At 62.4% G+C, this 14,904-nt stretch overlaps 2 protein-coding genes across 4 annotated transcripts; one reads left to right on the top strand and one right to left on the bottom strand.

The window, feature by feature from the left end:
• Nucleotides 1-774: 774 nt before the first annotated feature.
• Nucleotides 775-4,860, bottom strand: SFRP5 (secreted frizzled related protein 5). Its single transcript, XM_065843386.2, has 3 exons — nt 4,263-4,860; nt 3,448-3,525; nt 775-3,014 (listed from the first exon to the last, which is right to left on the bottom strand). The coding sequence occupies exons 1-3, from the start codon at nt 4,792-4,794 to the stop codon at nt 2,674-2,676; spliced, it is 951 nt and encodes a 316-aa protein (XP_065699458.1). The 5' UTR covers nt 4,795-4,860; the 3' UTR covers nt 775-2,673.
• A 2,135-nt stretch (nt 4,861-6,995) lies between these two features.
• GOLGA7B (golgin A7 family member B) lies at nt 6,996-14,750 on the top strand. Of its 3 annotated transcripts, none has more exons than XM_065843993.2 (5): nt 6,996-7,090; nt 12,349-12,474; nt 12,852-13,004; nt 13,151-13,252; nt 13,372-14,750. In XM_065843993.2, the coding sequence occupies exons 1-5, from the start codon at nt 7,034-7,036 to the stop codon at nt 13,474-13,476; spliced, it is 543 nt and encodes a 180-aa protein (XP_065700065.1). In that variant the 5' UTR covers nt 6,996-7,033; the 3' UTR covers nt 13,477-14,750. The 3 variants fall into 3 exon arrangements, with proteins under 3 accessions (XP_065700065.1, XP_071668153.1, XP_065700066.1); XM_065843994.2 differs by lacking the exon at nt 6,996-7,090 and adding an exon at nt 11,364-11,501; XM_071812052.1 differs by lacking the exon at nt 12,349-12,474.
• The last annotated feature ends 154 nt before the right edge of the window (nt 14,751-14,904 follow it).

The following is a 14,904-nucleotide window of genomic DNA, read 5'->3' as shown; positions in this document are numbered from 1 at the left end:
CTGGCAGGCGCTGCTGGGCTCCCTCCCTGCCTGCTGGGACTGCCCCTGCCCTGCCGGGGTGGTGGTCCCAACAGTTGACTGACTGCACAAGGGTGACCTTTCCCTGTGTGAACAGCAAAGCTCCCAGCTATCCCAGGAATGTGACCCTGGCTGCCATGCAGCTGGGAAAGGCCATGGCCTGGGTCCCTGCCAGCCAGCTGCAGCTCCCCCTGGCCAGGGTGTCTGGGCTGGCATTGCCCAGTGCCCGCCAGCCTGTGACACCCACCAGCCTGGGAAAGTGCTGGGGGCCCAGGTCTCGCTGCTGACTGTGCATTCCACTGGTGTGGGGCAGCCCTGGGGCTGTCTGGACCATGGGCTCACAGATCCTTCTCTTGAGCTGTGTGCTGTGGAAATTTGGGGAAAAGCTGGACTCAGTGCTGATGCTGGTGTTGAACTGTGCTGAGTGTACTTCCAGGGTGAGTGGGGGGAGTCAGTGTGCAGTCACTGGGGACGGTGGAGCAGCATTGTGGGGGGGGCTGTGTGGCACCCCAAGAACTGTGGGATTGTGTTTGTGGGTGGGGGTGTATCTGCAATGGGATGAGCACTGGGTGGGGGGTGAGAGCACTCATCTGCAGGGAAGTTGACCTGTAGAGCTCAAATGGCTGGAGACGGAGACAAGGTACGTGTCTTTCTAGACTAAACACTTGGACCGATGAGCTGATGGCCATGTATGTCTAAACACTCACTGGAAAGATGCTAATGATGCAAAACAGAGGGCTACAGACAAACTTGGGCTCTGGGCGATGGGGTTTTATTTGCGCACTTTAAATTTTGCAGTAAAATGACATAATTAACGATGTTTATTCCTATGGCAGCGTGCTCAGCCGCCTTGCTCTGAACATAGCTTCTAACAATATTTGATTTTTTTTCCCCATTTTTTTTTCACGTTGGCTGGGGTGGAGGGTGGGGGTGCCCTGGATGTGAGGCTGTGGCAGGGGCTGGCTGCCCCATGTCCCTGGCTGGTTGTGGGGCAGGGGCACGGCCACCCAGCTGGATTGGGGCATGAGTGCCCTTAGGGGCTCTGGGAGGTAGGGGGAAGCTAGTGGGGCTGAGGTCATGCCCAAGGAGGGGGGTTGCAGGAGCAGGGATCACCCTGGTGCAGGGCAGGTGCCCAGTGGCCTCATCAGCCAGGAGGAGGGTGGGTGCAGGCATCCCGCAGCCTCAATTCCCCTCTTGTCCCGGGAGGTTCACCTGCAGCAGCCCAGCTCCGGTGAGAAGCCGCAGTGTCAGGCAGCCAGGTGCTGGGTAAATATCCTGGCAGCTGCGTTCGTGCCTCCCTCACCCAGCAGGACAGACAGACACAAGTATGTGCTGGGTAAACAGGGCTTTCCGGTGGTGCAGAGGTGGGTGTCCAGGGATGGTGGCTGCCTGGTCCAGGATTGGCCCCCCACCATGCTCAACGCCAGCCTCCCTGCATGCACCTACTGTTCCCAGCGCACAGATCTGTGCCCTGCGGGTGACAGAGGGAGGCATCTCTCTGGCAAACACCCTCAGACCAAGCCGTGGGGCTCCAGCAGTAGTGATGCCCCTGTCCCCTCCGTCCTCCCAATCTCCCCCGCTTCCTGAGCTGGTGCAGAGGTGGCTGGGAAGCCTGGGGCTCCAGTGATGGCTGTGATCACTGGGAACCCCGTCCCTTGGCTTGGCTGGGCTGCTCAGCCTCGGCTCTGGGCACGGTGCCTAGAGCGGGTCTGGAGCTGGAGCTCAGGGTGATCCTGCTCCCCCAGGCTGCCCCACTCAGTGGGCAGGACCAGGAGCCCCCTCCCATCCTTCCCGGGGTCCCTGAGGGAGCCCCAGGGCACAGTTGCCCATGAAACACAGGGAACTGTTCACAGGCTTCTCGAGGCAGAATAATTTACTGTGGTGTGGTCAGGCAAGGGGTGCCTGGGCTGGCGGATGAGGGAGTGTGTGTCGGGAGAGACAGCAGGACTGATCTGGGTGGGGGGCTTGAAGGTGGACCCCTCCACATTGAATCATGTAGGATGGGAAGAATGGGGATGCCCAGACAGAGGCCATGCTGCTCTGGGTATTTGGTCTTGGGGATCTGCAGGGTTGGCGGGGCAGGAGGGACCTGCCTTGGTTGGGGTGGGTCCCTGCAAAAGTGGAATGATACAGGGCTGGGGTGCATGCTCGGGGTGGGGGACAGTGCAGGATGCTTTAGGGGGGATGAGGGTCTGGAACATGTTATAAGGGAGCTGGGTAGGGGACACAGGGGTGCAGGGCAGGGCTCTCAAGTGCAGGCAGGGGATCCCAAGAGGGCCAAGCAGGGATTCCAAGTGCAAGCAAGGGTCCCTGGGGTGCCGGACAGGGGGTCTGGGGATAGCCCAGGGCCTCTGGTGCAGAGCAGGGCTCACAAACATGCAGAACAAGAGTCCTGGGTGCAGGCCAAGCTCCTGGGTATGTGCAAGGGTCCTAGGAGAAGAACAGGTGTCCCAGGGGTGCAGAGCAGGGCTCTCAGGAGGGGGTGGGGGTCCTTGCTGTGGATCAAAGCTCCTACGAATGCAGCTATGAGCCCTGGGGGGGTGCAGGGCATGGTCCTTGGGTCTGACTAAGGGGCTGAGGGGAGCAGAGATAGGTTCCTGGGGTGCTAGGGGCGCAGCATTGGGCCAGTGCAGGAGTCCCAGGACAGGCAGAGCCTTAGTGCTGCCCAGCCCCATAGAGCAAGGGGTGATAGAGGGGACAGGGGTAGGAGAACATGAACTTGACGGCAAACTTCATCTCCTTGTTGTGCTTCTGCCATGGGTAGACAGCAAGGAGAAGCAGGCGGCCGCCCACCTTGCGGCCCATCACCAGGAAGCTGCCACTGAGGCTGTCAAGCTGGGGGCAAGGGCAGGCACCCGCATTTCTCATGTGCAACACCATCTTCTTGGTGTCCTTGCGCTTGAGCGGGCCCAGCTTCAGCACCTTCTTCTTCTGGGCGGCAACCAGCTGCCGTTCCCCATTTTCCTCTGTTATCTCCTTGATGCGCATCTTCACCACTGTGTGGGACAGCCGTGGGGCATGGTTGTTGGGGACATGACTGCCATGGGGCACTGCTAGGGTGCTGCTGGGGGAGGGGTCTGGGCTAGGCACCTGTACAGCACAGGGTGCAGCCTGTCACCAGGGTCACCCAGAAGAAGGGTCTCTGGGGAAGTTACTGTGTGAAGAAGGAAGGGGCTGTTGTTGGGCAGGGGTTTCAGCAGAGGCCTCCAGTGACCCTCCCAAGTGTCCCATTCTGCCTATGCCCCCACCAATGTCTTCTGTGGTGTACCCATCCCATGCACACAGGGTCCAAGGGAATGGCTTGGGAGGTCTCCCATGGGGCTGTCCCTGGAAAACTGTGCCCTCCAGCCAACATCCACCTGGGCTGTCAGAGCTGGGGGAGGGCAGCCCCTTGTCCAGGGTGGGCAGGAAGGGGACCCCAGCACTCACCGAAGTCACTGGAGCACATCTGCTCCATCATGCCATCCGCCTTGTGCTCCATTTCACACTGGGTGCAGATCTTGGACACTGCAGTGAGAGACCAGCCACTGTCACTGTTCCCTGCTGCTGACGTCTGTCACCTGGGCCAGCTACACTGGGAGATGCTGTGACCTGTGTTCCAGCATCCTTGCAGGAGGGATGTGCTATGAGAACACCTCGCATCCAGCTGCCAATCTTTGGGGCAGAGCAGCAGCAACAAGGGTGGCCCCAGTCCAAAGTGTGTCACAGCCCTGATCCTGACCCTGGACCGCCTTTGGGTGATGTCCCCTTCCCTGCCTGAGGGGACAGCCACCCTGCAGCAGTGGCATGGAGCCAATACGCACAGGTGCTGGATACTTTTTGCTGCTGGGATGGGACCCAGTAGGAGGAAAGGGACATAGCTCTGCCATGGGTCCAGAAGCTCCTGTCTCATCCCACGTTCACGCCTAGTGCTGCTCCCACAGTTGCTCTGCTCTCTACTGCCCTGGGGCAGCTCTGTGCAGGCAGTGAGGTGCCTGGCTCCCCTGGGGCCAAGGTGCCCACATCCCAGGACAGCGAGGGCTGCCCAGCCAAAGCAGCTGATGCTGCTGATACTGCATCCACTTGTGCCCTGCAGACAGAGGGTCTTTGGCCACTGCCCCAGGCCCTGCCCTGAGGGGTGAAGAGATGGGGGTGTAGGGGTTCTGCAGGGAGACCCGCATGCAGGTCCCCGCATGCATGGGGACACACCGCTGGCAGGTGCCTTGCATGCATCCCCATCCCATTGTAGTGCCCTCCCTGCTTACCTGGTGGCGGGGTGGCCTTGCTGTTCCCAAACTGGATGGCGATGCAGAGCTCGTGGTCGGAGGGAAACTTGCCACAGTGCAGCATTTCAGGCCAGGGGAAGCCATAGGACTCCATGACAGGGGCACAGGAGTCGCGAACCACCTCACAGAGGGAGCGGCAGGGATAGACGGGCCGGTCGAGGCAGACGGGCGCAAAGAGGGAGCAGAGGAAGAGCTGGGTGTCGGTGTGGCACTGCTTGGCAAGCAGGGGCACCCAGCTGCTGGCCTGCTGCTTGGCCTCGGCCATGGTCTCATGCTCCAGCAGGTTGGGCAGCCGCATGCGCTTGTAGCCCACGTCGCGACAGAGCTGCATGTCTGACGGGATGTCGAGGCACTGTGGCTCCCGCCCGTAGAAGCGCCCATGGGACAGCCCCTCGGGCTGCCAGCCGTAGTAGTCGTAGTGCTGCCCGCCGCCCGGGGATCCCGCCAGCGCCAGCGCCAGGGCCAGCAGCGCCGTGCCCCGGCCCCCCGAGGCTTCGCCCGCTCGCGGCATCGCCGCTGCCCGTCTGCCGCCGCCGGCTGCCGAGCGGGACGGGAGCGCTGCTGAGAGCGCTGCTGCCTCCCCTGGCGCCTCCCCCGCTCGCCGCCCTTTCTAAGGAGCCCGGGGAGGCCTCGCCGGCAGCCAATCTGCTCCGGCCGCCGGGCCCCCCAGCTGGCACTCACCCTCCCGCCCCGCTGCCCCAGCCCTCCCGCCCCTGGCAGGCCGGTGGGTGCGCGGCGCTGTGCACCCCTTGCCCTCCCAGGGAGCTCCCTGTACACAGCTCCCCCCACCAACCCTGGCTCTGTGTGCCTCTGAGTTATGCCATTTAGAAGTGCTGTTTCACCTGCCCCACGGGGATATGTTGTGGGCGCAAAGTGTCCCTGTTATCCACCAGCCCCTCTGCCCCCGTCCCACCTGGCACCCTGGAGGCATGGGGCAGGTGACCCTAGTTCCTACTCCTGTGCCCCATGGGGTATGGGTTTGGAGACACTTGGGGTGCTGGGGATGGAGGAGCAGGATACCCCAGTGACTTCATGCTGCAGCACTGGCGGCACCTGGAGTACCCCCCGTGCTAGGTGTCACGTGTGGTATCATTACCAAGGTGATGCCAGGGGTATGGGATCCTTATTCCTCATAGATGGCCCTGCCAGCATGCACTTTGGGCAGCTTGTGGTCTGCTGGGCATAGACACAGCTGGGGTTTGTCCCCAGGCTCTGGTTGGTACGCAGGGCACGGGCAGAGCTACAGCCCAAGTGGGGTGAGGGTACTGCTGGGCCACATTCCCCCATCCCCTTGGAGATGGGCTGGGCTGGGGGGTGCAAGGCTCAAGACCCCATTAGAAACCCATTTGTCTGCAGAGGTTATCTGGGGCACCCCCTCCCCTTCCCACGATCAATGCCCCTGCCTGACCAACAGGCTTTGGGCTCCCTCTGGCCCCTGCCTGGCAGATAAGGCGGCTCTATTAATGGGCAACAGAGCAAACAGCCCTGTGCAGGCAGGCGATAGCAACTGCCCTTTGCCCTGGGCTGGGGCAGGGTCCGTCCCCCCAGCCCTGGTGAGTTCCCTCCGCTTTGGGGCCGTGTTAGGAACCTCACCAGCACAACCTGCACTTGGCTGCAGCCTGCCTGCCCTGCCCATGCCCTCCATGCTTGTCACAGCACCCAGGGATGCTCACTGCTGGCCTGAGGCTGGGCTGAGCTCATGCTGTCCCTCCCAAGCCTCGGAGATGGCACCGTTAATGTATAACTGCTGGGGAGTATGATAAGATAGAGTGGTCCTTTATCAGGGCTGCCCGGTAGCAGGAGAGAGGGTGCTGGAGGCATCGGGCTGCCACAGTAGTAGTGAGAGTGCCTGGAGATAAATGCTGATAGAAAATAGCTAATCCATGATGGATGTGCTGGGGCAGGGCAGACAGTGAGCTCAGCTAATTGCCATGGGAGCTGGGTCAGGAAGGGGCTGTCGAGACCTGGGAGCAGAAGCAGGGAGGTGAAGGCAAAAGGAGCTTGCGTGTGTGGGATGGAGCTGTTAGTGTGTGGAATGCTGAGCACACCTTGTCCGTGTGTGTGCGATGTCCTCAGGTAGTCCCCACAGCACTGCTAGCACTCTTGCTGTCCTGCTCTTGGCAAGGGACTGGTTCCTGGCTCTCAGCCCACCCGGTTTCCCAACCCGGTCCAGCCCCCAGCACCCACAGTCACTCCCAGGAAGGTGCTGGGGGTGCTAAGCACCCTGTGCCCGCTGGCACCACACCAGGTAGAGGTGAGTGGGCTGGTTGGGCTGGGGGACAGTGGAAGGAGGAGCTCCCTGCCAGGTGGCCTGGTTCCCCCATCTGTCATGATGCCTTCATTAGAGCCACTGAGTCACCTCCTGGCATTGTGGCTAGGCTGGGGGAAGCAGGGCTGGCCGCAGAAGAGGCATGTCCATCGTCTGCTTCAGACCTGCCAGGTGACCTGGGAGCCTTGTCCCCAAGCTGAGACTGTGCCTCTGCTCTGGGGGGGTCCCTGTAGCACCCCTATTGTTTCGTTAACTCTTTCCCACCTGAGCTGTCACAGGGCTGGGGGGAGACATAGCCAGGGGAGGTAAATCTGCGCAACCTTCCCTGTGTCTGGTCTGCGCAGGCTGCTCTGCTGCCTGCATGCCAGTCCTCTGCGCATGCAGCTGTTTGGAGGACTGACACTTGTGCCTGTCACTCCGGGGAGCTGGCTGTGCCACCACCTCTGTCACCTTTCATGGCAGCGCGACTGGAAGAGGGGCCATGGGGACTGCCCCCTCCACGTTGGGGACCTCAGGGACGGCCAGCCAGGGTGGCATGGTAAGAGGACATCCCCTGGGGTGCCCCCTCAGCACTCTGGGCCCTCCCCAGGGACTTGTGCCTGCCCAGAGCACAGAGCAGGTCTGAGCTGGGGAGCAGGAAGCTTCTGGAAATTGAGATGCTGAGCAGGGTCCTGGCCGTCTCCTCCCATCCTCCCTCATCATGTCCCCGCTCCCTCTCCCCAGGCTTGGGCAGGCTCCATTGCATCCTTCTGTCTTCCCTAGCTGTTTGTCACATCCCAGCCCCATGCCAGGCTTCTAGGACCCCTGGCTCTTGGGCTGTATCAGTGCTGGGCATGGGCCGCACCTGCCACGAAGCAGGGACACTCGGGAGGGGACAGCAATAGGTGTCCCAGAGTGTCTGACAGCTCCCAGGAGAGAGCACCCTTGCATGGAGAGCAATGTGGGGCTGACGGCACAGCTCCGAGGGGGTGGCCCTGCCTGGGGGGGTGAGGGAGGTTGGGGCATGGCTGGGGACACTGTGGGGCCAAGCTGGCCCAGGGACATGGGACAGTGGGCCAGACAGCGGGCAGGGGCAGCAGTGGCCATGCACTCGCCCTGCGCCCACACATGCTCCCGCTCGCCTGGCAGCCGCAGGAATGTGTCTGGCAGTGCTCCCGGCCCAGCTGGAGGGCCCAGGCCGCCCTGGCGCCCTCCCAGCACCCCCAGCATCTTCTGGCCGTGCCTGGCTCCTGACAGCCTGCACAGAGACACCCTGTTTGCTGCCAGCCCCATGGCCCTGGCCTCCAGCCCCCTCTGTGGGTCAAGGAGGGGGGGCGTCCCATGTCAGGACACTCCTGGGGAAGAGCCCTATTGCCTTGCAGCATGGCACTGTGCATGAGGACACAGGGACGTGGGGACCCTCTCTGCAGTGCTGCTTGCCCTCTGAGCCACTATGGAGGTGGGAAAAGCCACTCACTTCTGTTATCAGCACAGTCCTGCCTCCCAGCTAGCACCTTTGCCAAAGCTGGACCTTGGTGTATCCCTCTGAAATGACATCCCACCCTGCTCACCCCTTTGCAAGATGGTTTTGCATCCCTCCTGCCCATGCAGTCCAGTGGGGTGTGCTGGGGGGGCTGCCCCCACTCCACTTTGGAGCAAAGGTTCCCAATGCAACAGGGTCCTGGCACCTCCACTGGGATGGACACAGCCAGACATGGCAGTGCTGTGCATGCCACAGAGTGGTGCACATCCTCTTTGTGCCCATCTTCACGGCACGCAGGCTGTAGGGCCAGTGAGTCCCTGTTTGGGCCAGTCAGTCTCTGTGTCCTTCCTGAAGGGGCAGGCTTGGGCACTGGGAGCTGTTTTTCTGTGGCTCCTGGTGTGGGGGACACATTCCTCCCCCCATACTGGTGTACACACCTGGCGTCTCCCAGGAAAGGTTATCAGCTAATCACCCTGCCCTGCTGTCTCTGCACACCTCCCAAATGTCACCGTTGTCCTCGCTGGGATGGTGAGCTCATACTCCTTCCCTCCATCCTATTAATCAAACCACGTGCCCCCATCCCCCCCTCCCTCTCCCCAGAGCCATGTAAAGCACCTGCTAGGCCCTGGCCATACTGTGGCTCCTTTGAAGTGAAGCCAGAGCTGCTGACAGCCCTGACAGACTGAGGAGGGGGCTTGGCACAGAGTGGGTGCAAGATGGGGCCCCAGGGATTGGTTTTGGGCTGGCTGCAGGGCTCCAGCTGTCAACCATGGCCCCCATCCACCGTGCTGGGACTGCAGGGAGGCCCAGGGTGCTGGGAGCATGTGAGCATCCAGGGACATGCTGGGCACACCCTCCAGTTCTGGCCTGGGAGTTAAGCACAGGGGCTGACCAGGGGCAGGACAGGATCATGGCTGCCGAGGTGTGATGAGCACAGGCATGCTGGATGTGTGGGGCTGGCCATAGGGCCCCAAGTGCACCTCAGACCTGTCCTGTGGGGCCAAGAGCAAGGACTTCTGTGCAATCAGGCAGAGCCAGAGGCAAGGGGAGGTCTGCAGGGTCTGTTTGTGCAACAGGACAGGGCCTCCTCGCTCCGGGCACAGGGGAGGACCCAGACAGCTCTGGCAGCAGCCATGCGTTCTATGCCCACCCCCACTGCCAGGCAGCCTGAAAATAGCCCCTTGGGGCTTGGCAGGTGGAACAGAAGGGGCAGAGCCCGGTTGCTGCAAGCACCCTGCCAGCCCTCAGCATGGTGTGAGGGCGCAGGGGGACAGCAGGGTTATGCAGCACTTTGTGACTGCCCTGACCCCTTTTTGCCCTGTTCCTACTGCCTGGGATCCTGCCAGCTACACCAGCGCTGCTCCAGCCCTGCCCTGCCCCGCTGGGAGTTATGGCACAGCATGACATGGGATGGCACGGCATGGCGTGGTGTAGTATAGAAGCAGCCTGTGCCCTCTGCATGGAAACCAGCAGGGTTTGTCATACTCTGGTTAAAACTGGAAAGCCCACAATGGTGCATCCTGCATGGAAGGGCTGTCAGCCCCCAGTGGGCTCCAGAGACTCTGCGTGCTGCAGACACCACAGGCAGGGCCAGGGGCTGTGCAGGGATGTCCAGGCTGTCCCTGTCCTGCCTGCCACTGGGGAAGGCTTGCCCCTGGGTAGTAGGGCTGAGAGAAGGTGGCTCCCCATGATGAAGTAAAGATGTCCCATCAAAGGACACTCCTTGACATGTGCCCTGGTCCTACAGACAGCAAGTCTGAGTCTTGTGAGGGTGCTGGAGCCCAGAACTGAGAGTCCAGAGCCTGGGCTCGGTTGTTGCAGCCAGAGAAGGGACATCCCTGGGACAGCACCACAGCTGCACCACGCAGATGGGCAAAGTCTGGGGCGGCAGGGACAGCTGGGCTCCCCTAGCTCTTCTCAGCCCCTTGTAGAGGCGTGGGAGAGCAAACTTCATCTCCTGGCAAGGGCAGCATTGCCATGGCAACTGGCAGGGTGCTGCCAGGTGGGCAGGCGAGCCCTGACGTGGTGGTGACACGCAGCACAGGAAGGAGCTGGGATGCAGGGCCTGGGTTTGGGGGCATCTGGGGACATGCTTGGGTGTGTTAGTGAGGGCACGTGCACCTGAGTGTGTGCTTGGGGAGTGTATGGGGGGGGGTGCAGGTAGGCGTGGGCATCCAAATGCACGCATGAATGCCTGTGTCTATGTGCACACATTGTGTGTGTACATGTGAGAGTACAGCCCCCTGAGGGGGTCCTTTGGCTCTGTGGAACTGTCTGGTCAGGGTGTATCCCACTGCTCTGGGGTTTGGGCTGGCAGGGATGCTCTGGACCTCAGGAGCATCAGTTTTCTTCCCAAAAGCCATAGGATGTGTAGCTTGGGGTTTGTGGGGGAGATGAGCCCTCTGACTTGGGTCTCTGCCTGCATGTGTCCTTTGGTCCCTTGGTCATAAACCCTGCCACACTCCAGAGTACAGGGTCTGCCCATCAGCTACTCCAGGGCTCTGCCTTTGGTTGCTCTGCCTGAAGGCTGGGCTGGTAATCAGGACAGGGAGCAGAAGTCAGCTGAAGCTGCCCCTGTTTCATCAGGGCCCCTGTGCTGCAGGCAGCCAGCTGTGCTGCGTTAGCAGCCTGAGCAGATGTGCTGGTAGGGTTCCGTGCTGCCTTTAGCATCGCCCAGGTGTTGAGGGAAGGGCTGGCTGCTCTCCCGCCTGAGCAGGGCCCTATGCCCAGCCACCCCATCCCTCCACCTCACCCCGTCCCCAGCTGTGAGCACCCCCTCCTTGGCCTCTTGGGAGATCCTCTGTTCCTCCCGTTTGGCATTTCTCTGGCTCTAATTGAGCTGTCAATGGGCATAGATAACAGGGAATTCGTTAGGTCTCCACTTTGATGTCTGCCTGTGCTGTGATTATAGCACCCACCCCAGCAGAGCTCAATGCCAATTGCAAATCCTTTGCAAACAAGCAGCTTCAGCCGAGGCCCTTTGGCACGGCAGGCTGCCAGCCCCACAGCCAGCCCCCCAGATCCGGGCCAGCCCCACGGCTGCCCATGCTCCCCCAGTTACCTCCAGCAGCACCCCCTCGGCAGTCAGTCCCCCTCAAGGACCTACAGCCGCAGGTCCGCAGCAGCCGTGCCCCGGTACCCACGGTGCCGGCCGGACAACCGAGACCTACAGCAGCAGCTGCCGCTGGGACCAAACCCGGGGCAGCCGGACCCCGGTACTGTCGTCCCCAGCGATGAGGCCGCGTTCCCCATGGGCTCCATGCCGCTAGCGGCGGGAGCCCATCCCCGCCGCCTCTGGGCGGGCCGGGCTGGGCCGGGCGGCTGCGCACACGGGGCGGCCGGGCCCGCCTCCGCCGCTCGGCACAGCAGCACCGCGGACAGCGCCGGTCCCCCCGCGCGGCTCCGCACGGCCCCGGTGGCAGCGCCCGGTTGCCCCCGCGGCACAGCCCAGTCCCGCCCGGGCGCCCGCCGCGCCATGGCCACGGAGGTGGGTGAACGGCGGCACGGCGGGGCCAACCCGGCAGCGGGCACGACCCGGTGCCGGGCTGCGGCGGAACCACCCCGCTCTGTCCTCCCCGCCCGCCGCCGTCGGCTGGCTGGACGCGGGGGAGTGGGGTCTGCGGGGGGTGAAGTGCCGTGGGGGCTGGGGTCCGCGAGAGTGCAGTGGGGAGTGGGTTAGTGCAGGGCTGGAAGGGGTGTGTGGTCTGTGCACAGAAAGGCCAGTGTGTATGTGGGGTGCCTGGAAGGGTGAGCGGTGAGATGTGCACTTGTTGGAGGGAGCATTGTGGGCCTGAGGTGGGGTGCCCCGGGAGGAGGGGTGGCTGTGGGGCTAGATTTCCTTCCCCTAGATGCCCCACGTGAGACCCAGGGGCTGAAGGTGTTTGGGCACACAGCATGAGGTTGCCTTATGTCACCCGAGGGGAGGTGTGCAGGGAGGGGTCTGACACAACCTGGCCACTCCATCCTCTTCTCTAGCCCCTCCCCCAGCTGCTCCATGGCCCAGACCCCGGGGAGCTGGTGTGGGCTCTTATACCCCATGGCATACGAGGGCTGGTGGTGCTGGGCTGAGCACTTGCTGCTGATCCCTTTTGTGCAGCCACCTCATGACAGCCTGGTCACCTGCTGTGCTGCCACTGCAGACCCACTGTCTGGCCTTGCTTTCCTCCTCCCAGCTGGGATCTGCTGGAGTGGCTGCATGCTGGGGCACTGCTGGGGACAGAGAGCTCATGCCCTGATGCTAGGGGGATGGCATTATTCCTGGAGTCCCCAGCCCCCAGCAGGGATGCCCATCATCCCATGACTGCAGCCCCTCAGCTCACCCCACCACCCCCCAGGTGCACAGCCTGCAGGAGCTGCGGCGCAGCGCATCCCTGGCCACCAAGGTCTTCGTGCAGCGGGATTACAGTGATGGGACCACATGCCAGTTCCAGACAAAGTTCCCCCCAGAGCTGGAGAGCCGGGTAGGAAGCTTGGCAGGCTGACAGGATGAGGGGTGCCCTATGTTGGTGTCATATGGGGGAATGGGGTCTGAAGACACAGGGACCTCATGGGGTGTTGTACAGCCCTGGGCTGGCTGGTGCTGCTGGGTGCATGTAATCACAGCCACCTTGCTCAGTCTGCAAGGGCTTAGGTGGTCCTGTGGACCAGGAGGTGAAGGGCTGCAGGCTCAGCAGGTGTTGGCATGGGAAGGAGGTGGGCAGGGGCCAGGCAGCTGGGGCAACAGCTGCGCAGGGAGGAGGAGGTTAAATGCTCCTCAGGGCCTGCCAGGGATGGGCACGGGGCAGTGCAGGGGATTAGCCTCTGGCCAGACTCTTCTTCACCCCAGTTTCTGCTCCAGATTGAACGGCAGCTCTTCGAGGAAACCGTGAAAACTCTCAACAGCTTTTATGCTGAGGCGGAGAAGATTGGGGGCAGCTCCTACCTGGAGGGGTGCCTGGCCTGTGCCACTGCCTACTTCATCTTCCTCTGCATGGAGACGCACTATGAGAAGGTGCTGAGGCCCAGGGGAGGGCTTGGGGACAAGCATGGTTGCAGGCGTGGTGTTGGGCACAGGGATGGCACAGGGAGCAGGGGGGCTGGAGGCCAGAGCAGGCAGCAGTGCCAGCAAGCCCTGAGTGTCCCTCTGTGTGCTGGCAGGTCCTGAAGAAGATCTCCAAGTACATCCAAGAGCAGAACGAGAAGATCTACGCGCCGCGGGGGCTGCTGCTCACCGACCCCCTGGAACGTGGCATGAGGGTTGTATCCTCTGGGCAGTGGGATGCTGGGGGGATGACAAAGGCGAGGGGTGGGTGAACACCGGGAGTGGGTGCTGGGCAACGGGGCTAGCCCATCTCGTGATGATCCTTAGCAGGGCCCAGATTGAGATCTCCATCTACGAGGACCGGTGCAGCAGTGGCAGTTCCAGCAGCAGCAGCTCCAGCAGCAGCAGCGGTGGTGGGGGCGGTGGTGCAGGGGGCCGGTGACTGGCAGGGGGTCCCTGCAGGGATTTGTACTGCCGGGACAGTGGCCTCTCCGAGCTCCGCAGGCTGCATTACCAGAGCACCCGCTTCTGAGCCCAGGGCAGGTGAGAGAGTGAGGCCGGGGGCTGCCCGGCAGGGCTGCCCACCCCCCTCTGCTCTGTGCCCCTGCAGTGGCTCTGCCCCTGCTCAGACCCACTATGGGCAGGGGCTGTGGCATCCCAGGTGCTTCCCACTGAGCCAAAATGGTGCCAGGGGGCTCCCACAGCCCTTCTGGTGCTCTATGCCATTGCCCCTGCACCAAGAAAAGGAGCTCGCCCTGCTGTGGGCAGCCCCAGCTAGCAGTGCCCTGTGTGCCATGCATCAGGGAGCAGCGGGAAGAGCAAAGCCTCAGGCAGTGCTAAGGGGAGCGGGGCTTAGTCCCATGGCGATGGGCACTGCCAGCACTTGCGGGACCTCCTCCCTGGGGCATCCCACTCTTGGTGCTGCAGGGTGGGCTCAGCTGCTGTGTGCCCACTGCCCAGGGTGACTGGCAGAGCCCTGGTGCTGCTTCATCTTGCATGATGGTGCCATGAATTCACTCCAGTCCTGCCCTATGTGCTGCCCATTGCTGCTCCCCAGCCTTGGCCAGATGCTCTGACCTATCTGGTAGGAGCATCCTTGCCAGCAGAATCCTTCAGCACTGCCCACAACACTGGGCACTTGTTTCTGCTCCCTGCTCAAGCCAGTGTCATCTCCAGCCCCATGCCCAGGACAAGGAGGTGCAGCACTGGGCATGGGGCTGGTGCATCCCAGCAGATCCTGCCTGCACCCAGCTGCAGGCAGCCCCTTGCCTGCTCTGCCCCATGACCTCCACCAATGGAGGGAGGGTGGCTGGTGGAGCAGCTCTACCAGGACTCTTCCTCTCCTGCTGCTAAGCACTCCCCTGCCCACCTATCCTGCATGCGTCTGCCACCAGCACCCCAGTTCTCAGCCTGGCCTGCAGTGGGGACCCCAAGGGGCACCTGAACCCAGTTGCAAGGTGTGGGGGTTCATGGGCCAGGGTCAGATCCAGGCGGGGAATAGGAGAGTTGCTGTGATATCCAGCACCCAGAAGAGAAGAGTCCCTGCCTGTGTGCAGGGCTGAACTGAGCCAGCATTGCTCTCCTGGAGGGAGGACCCTGTTTCCTAGTGCTCCCTTTGGCTTTGTCATGGTGTGTATGCAGGGTGGCCCTGGCCCCACCCTTCCCACTGGGCCCCCTGCATGGAGACCTTTGTCAATAAACCCTGTGCTTCATTCACTGCCGCCTGCCCTGTGTCCTCCTGCACTGGAGGGGAAAGCGGGGTGATGGTGGGGGGCACATAGAGGACTGGGCATCCCCCAGCATATGAGGGTGCACAGAGCTCCACAAGAAAGGTGAGCAGGGGGAAAATAAGGGGGATAGATGGGGCAGT

This window comes from Patagioenas fasciata, chromosome 8 (assembly GCF_037038585.1).
Source record: "Patagioenas fasciata isolate bPatFas1 chromosome 8, bPatFas1.hap1, whole genome shotgun sequence".
Taxonomy (NCBI): Eukaryota; Metazoa; Chordata; class Aves; order Columbiformes; family Columbidae; genus Patagioenas; species Patagioenas fasciata.
The sequence above is the reverse complement of the archived record's forward strand: the minus strand, read 5'-3'. Positions and strand labels throughout refer to the sequence as shown.

Excerpts from the sequence above, each read along its gene's own strand:
- SFRP5 (XM_065843386.2), bottom strand. The coding sequence starts at position 4,794 with ATGCCGCGAGCGGGCGAAGCCTCGGGGGGCCGGGGCACGGCGCTGCTG. Across the intron at positions 3,526-4,262 it reads CAAGGCCACCCCGCCACCAG|TGTCCAAGATCTGCACCCAG; the intron begins GTAAGCAGGGAG and ends CTCTCACTGCAG. Across the intron at positions 3,015-3,447 it reads GATGTGCTCCAGTGACTTCG|TGGTGAAGATGCGCATCAAG; the intron begins GTGAGTGCTGGG and ends TGTCCCACACAG.
- GOLGA7B (XM_065843993.2), top strand. The coding sequence starts at position 7,034 with ATGGGGACTGCCCCCTCCACGTTGGGGACCTCAGGGACGGCCAGCCAG. Across the intron at positions 7,091-12,348 it reads CGGCCAGCCAGGGTGGCATG|GTGCACAGCCTGCAGGAGCT; the intron begins GTAAGAGGACAT and ends ACCACCCCCCAG. Across the intron at positions 13,005-13,150 it reads TGGAGACGCACTATGAGAAG|GTCCTGAAGAAGATCTCCAA; the intron begins GTGCTGAGGCCC and ends GTGTGCTGGCAG.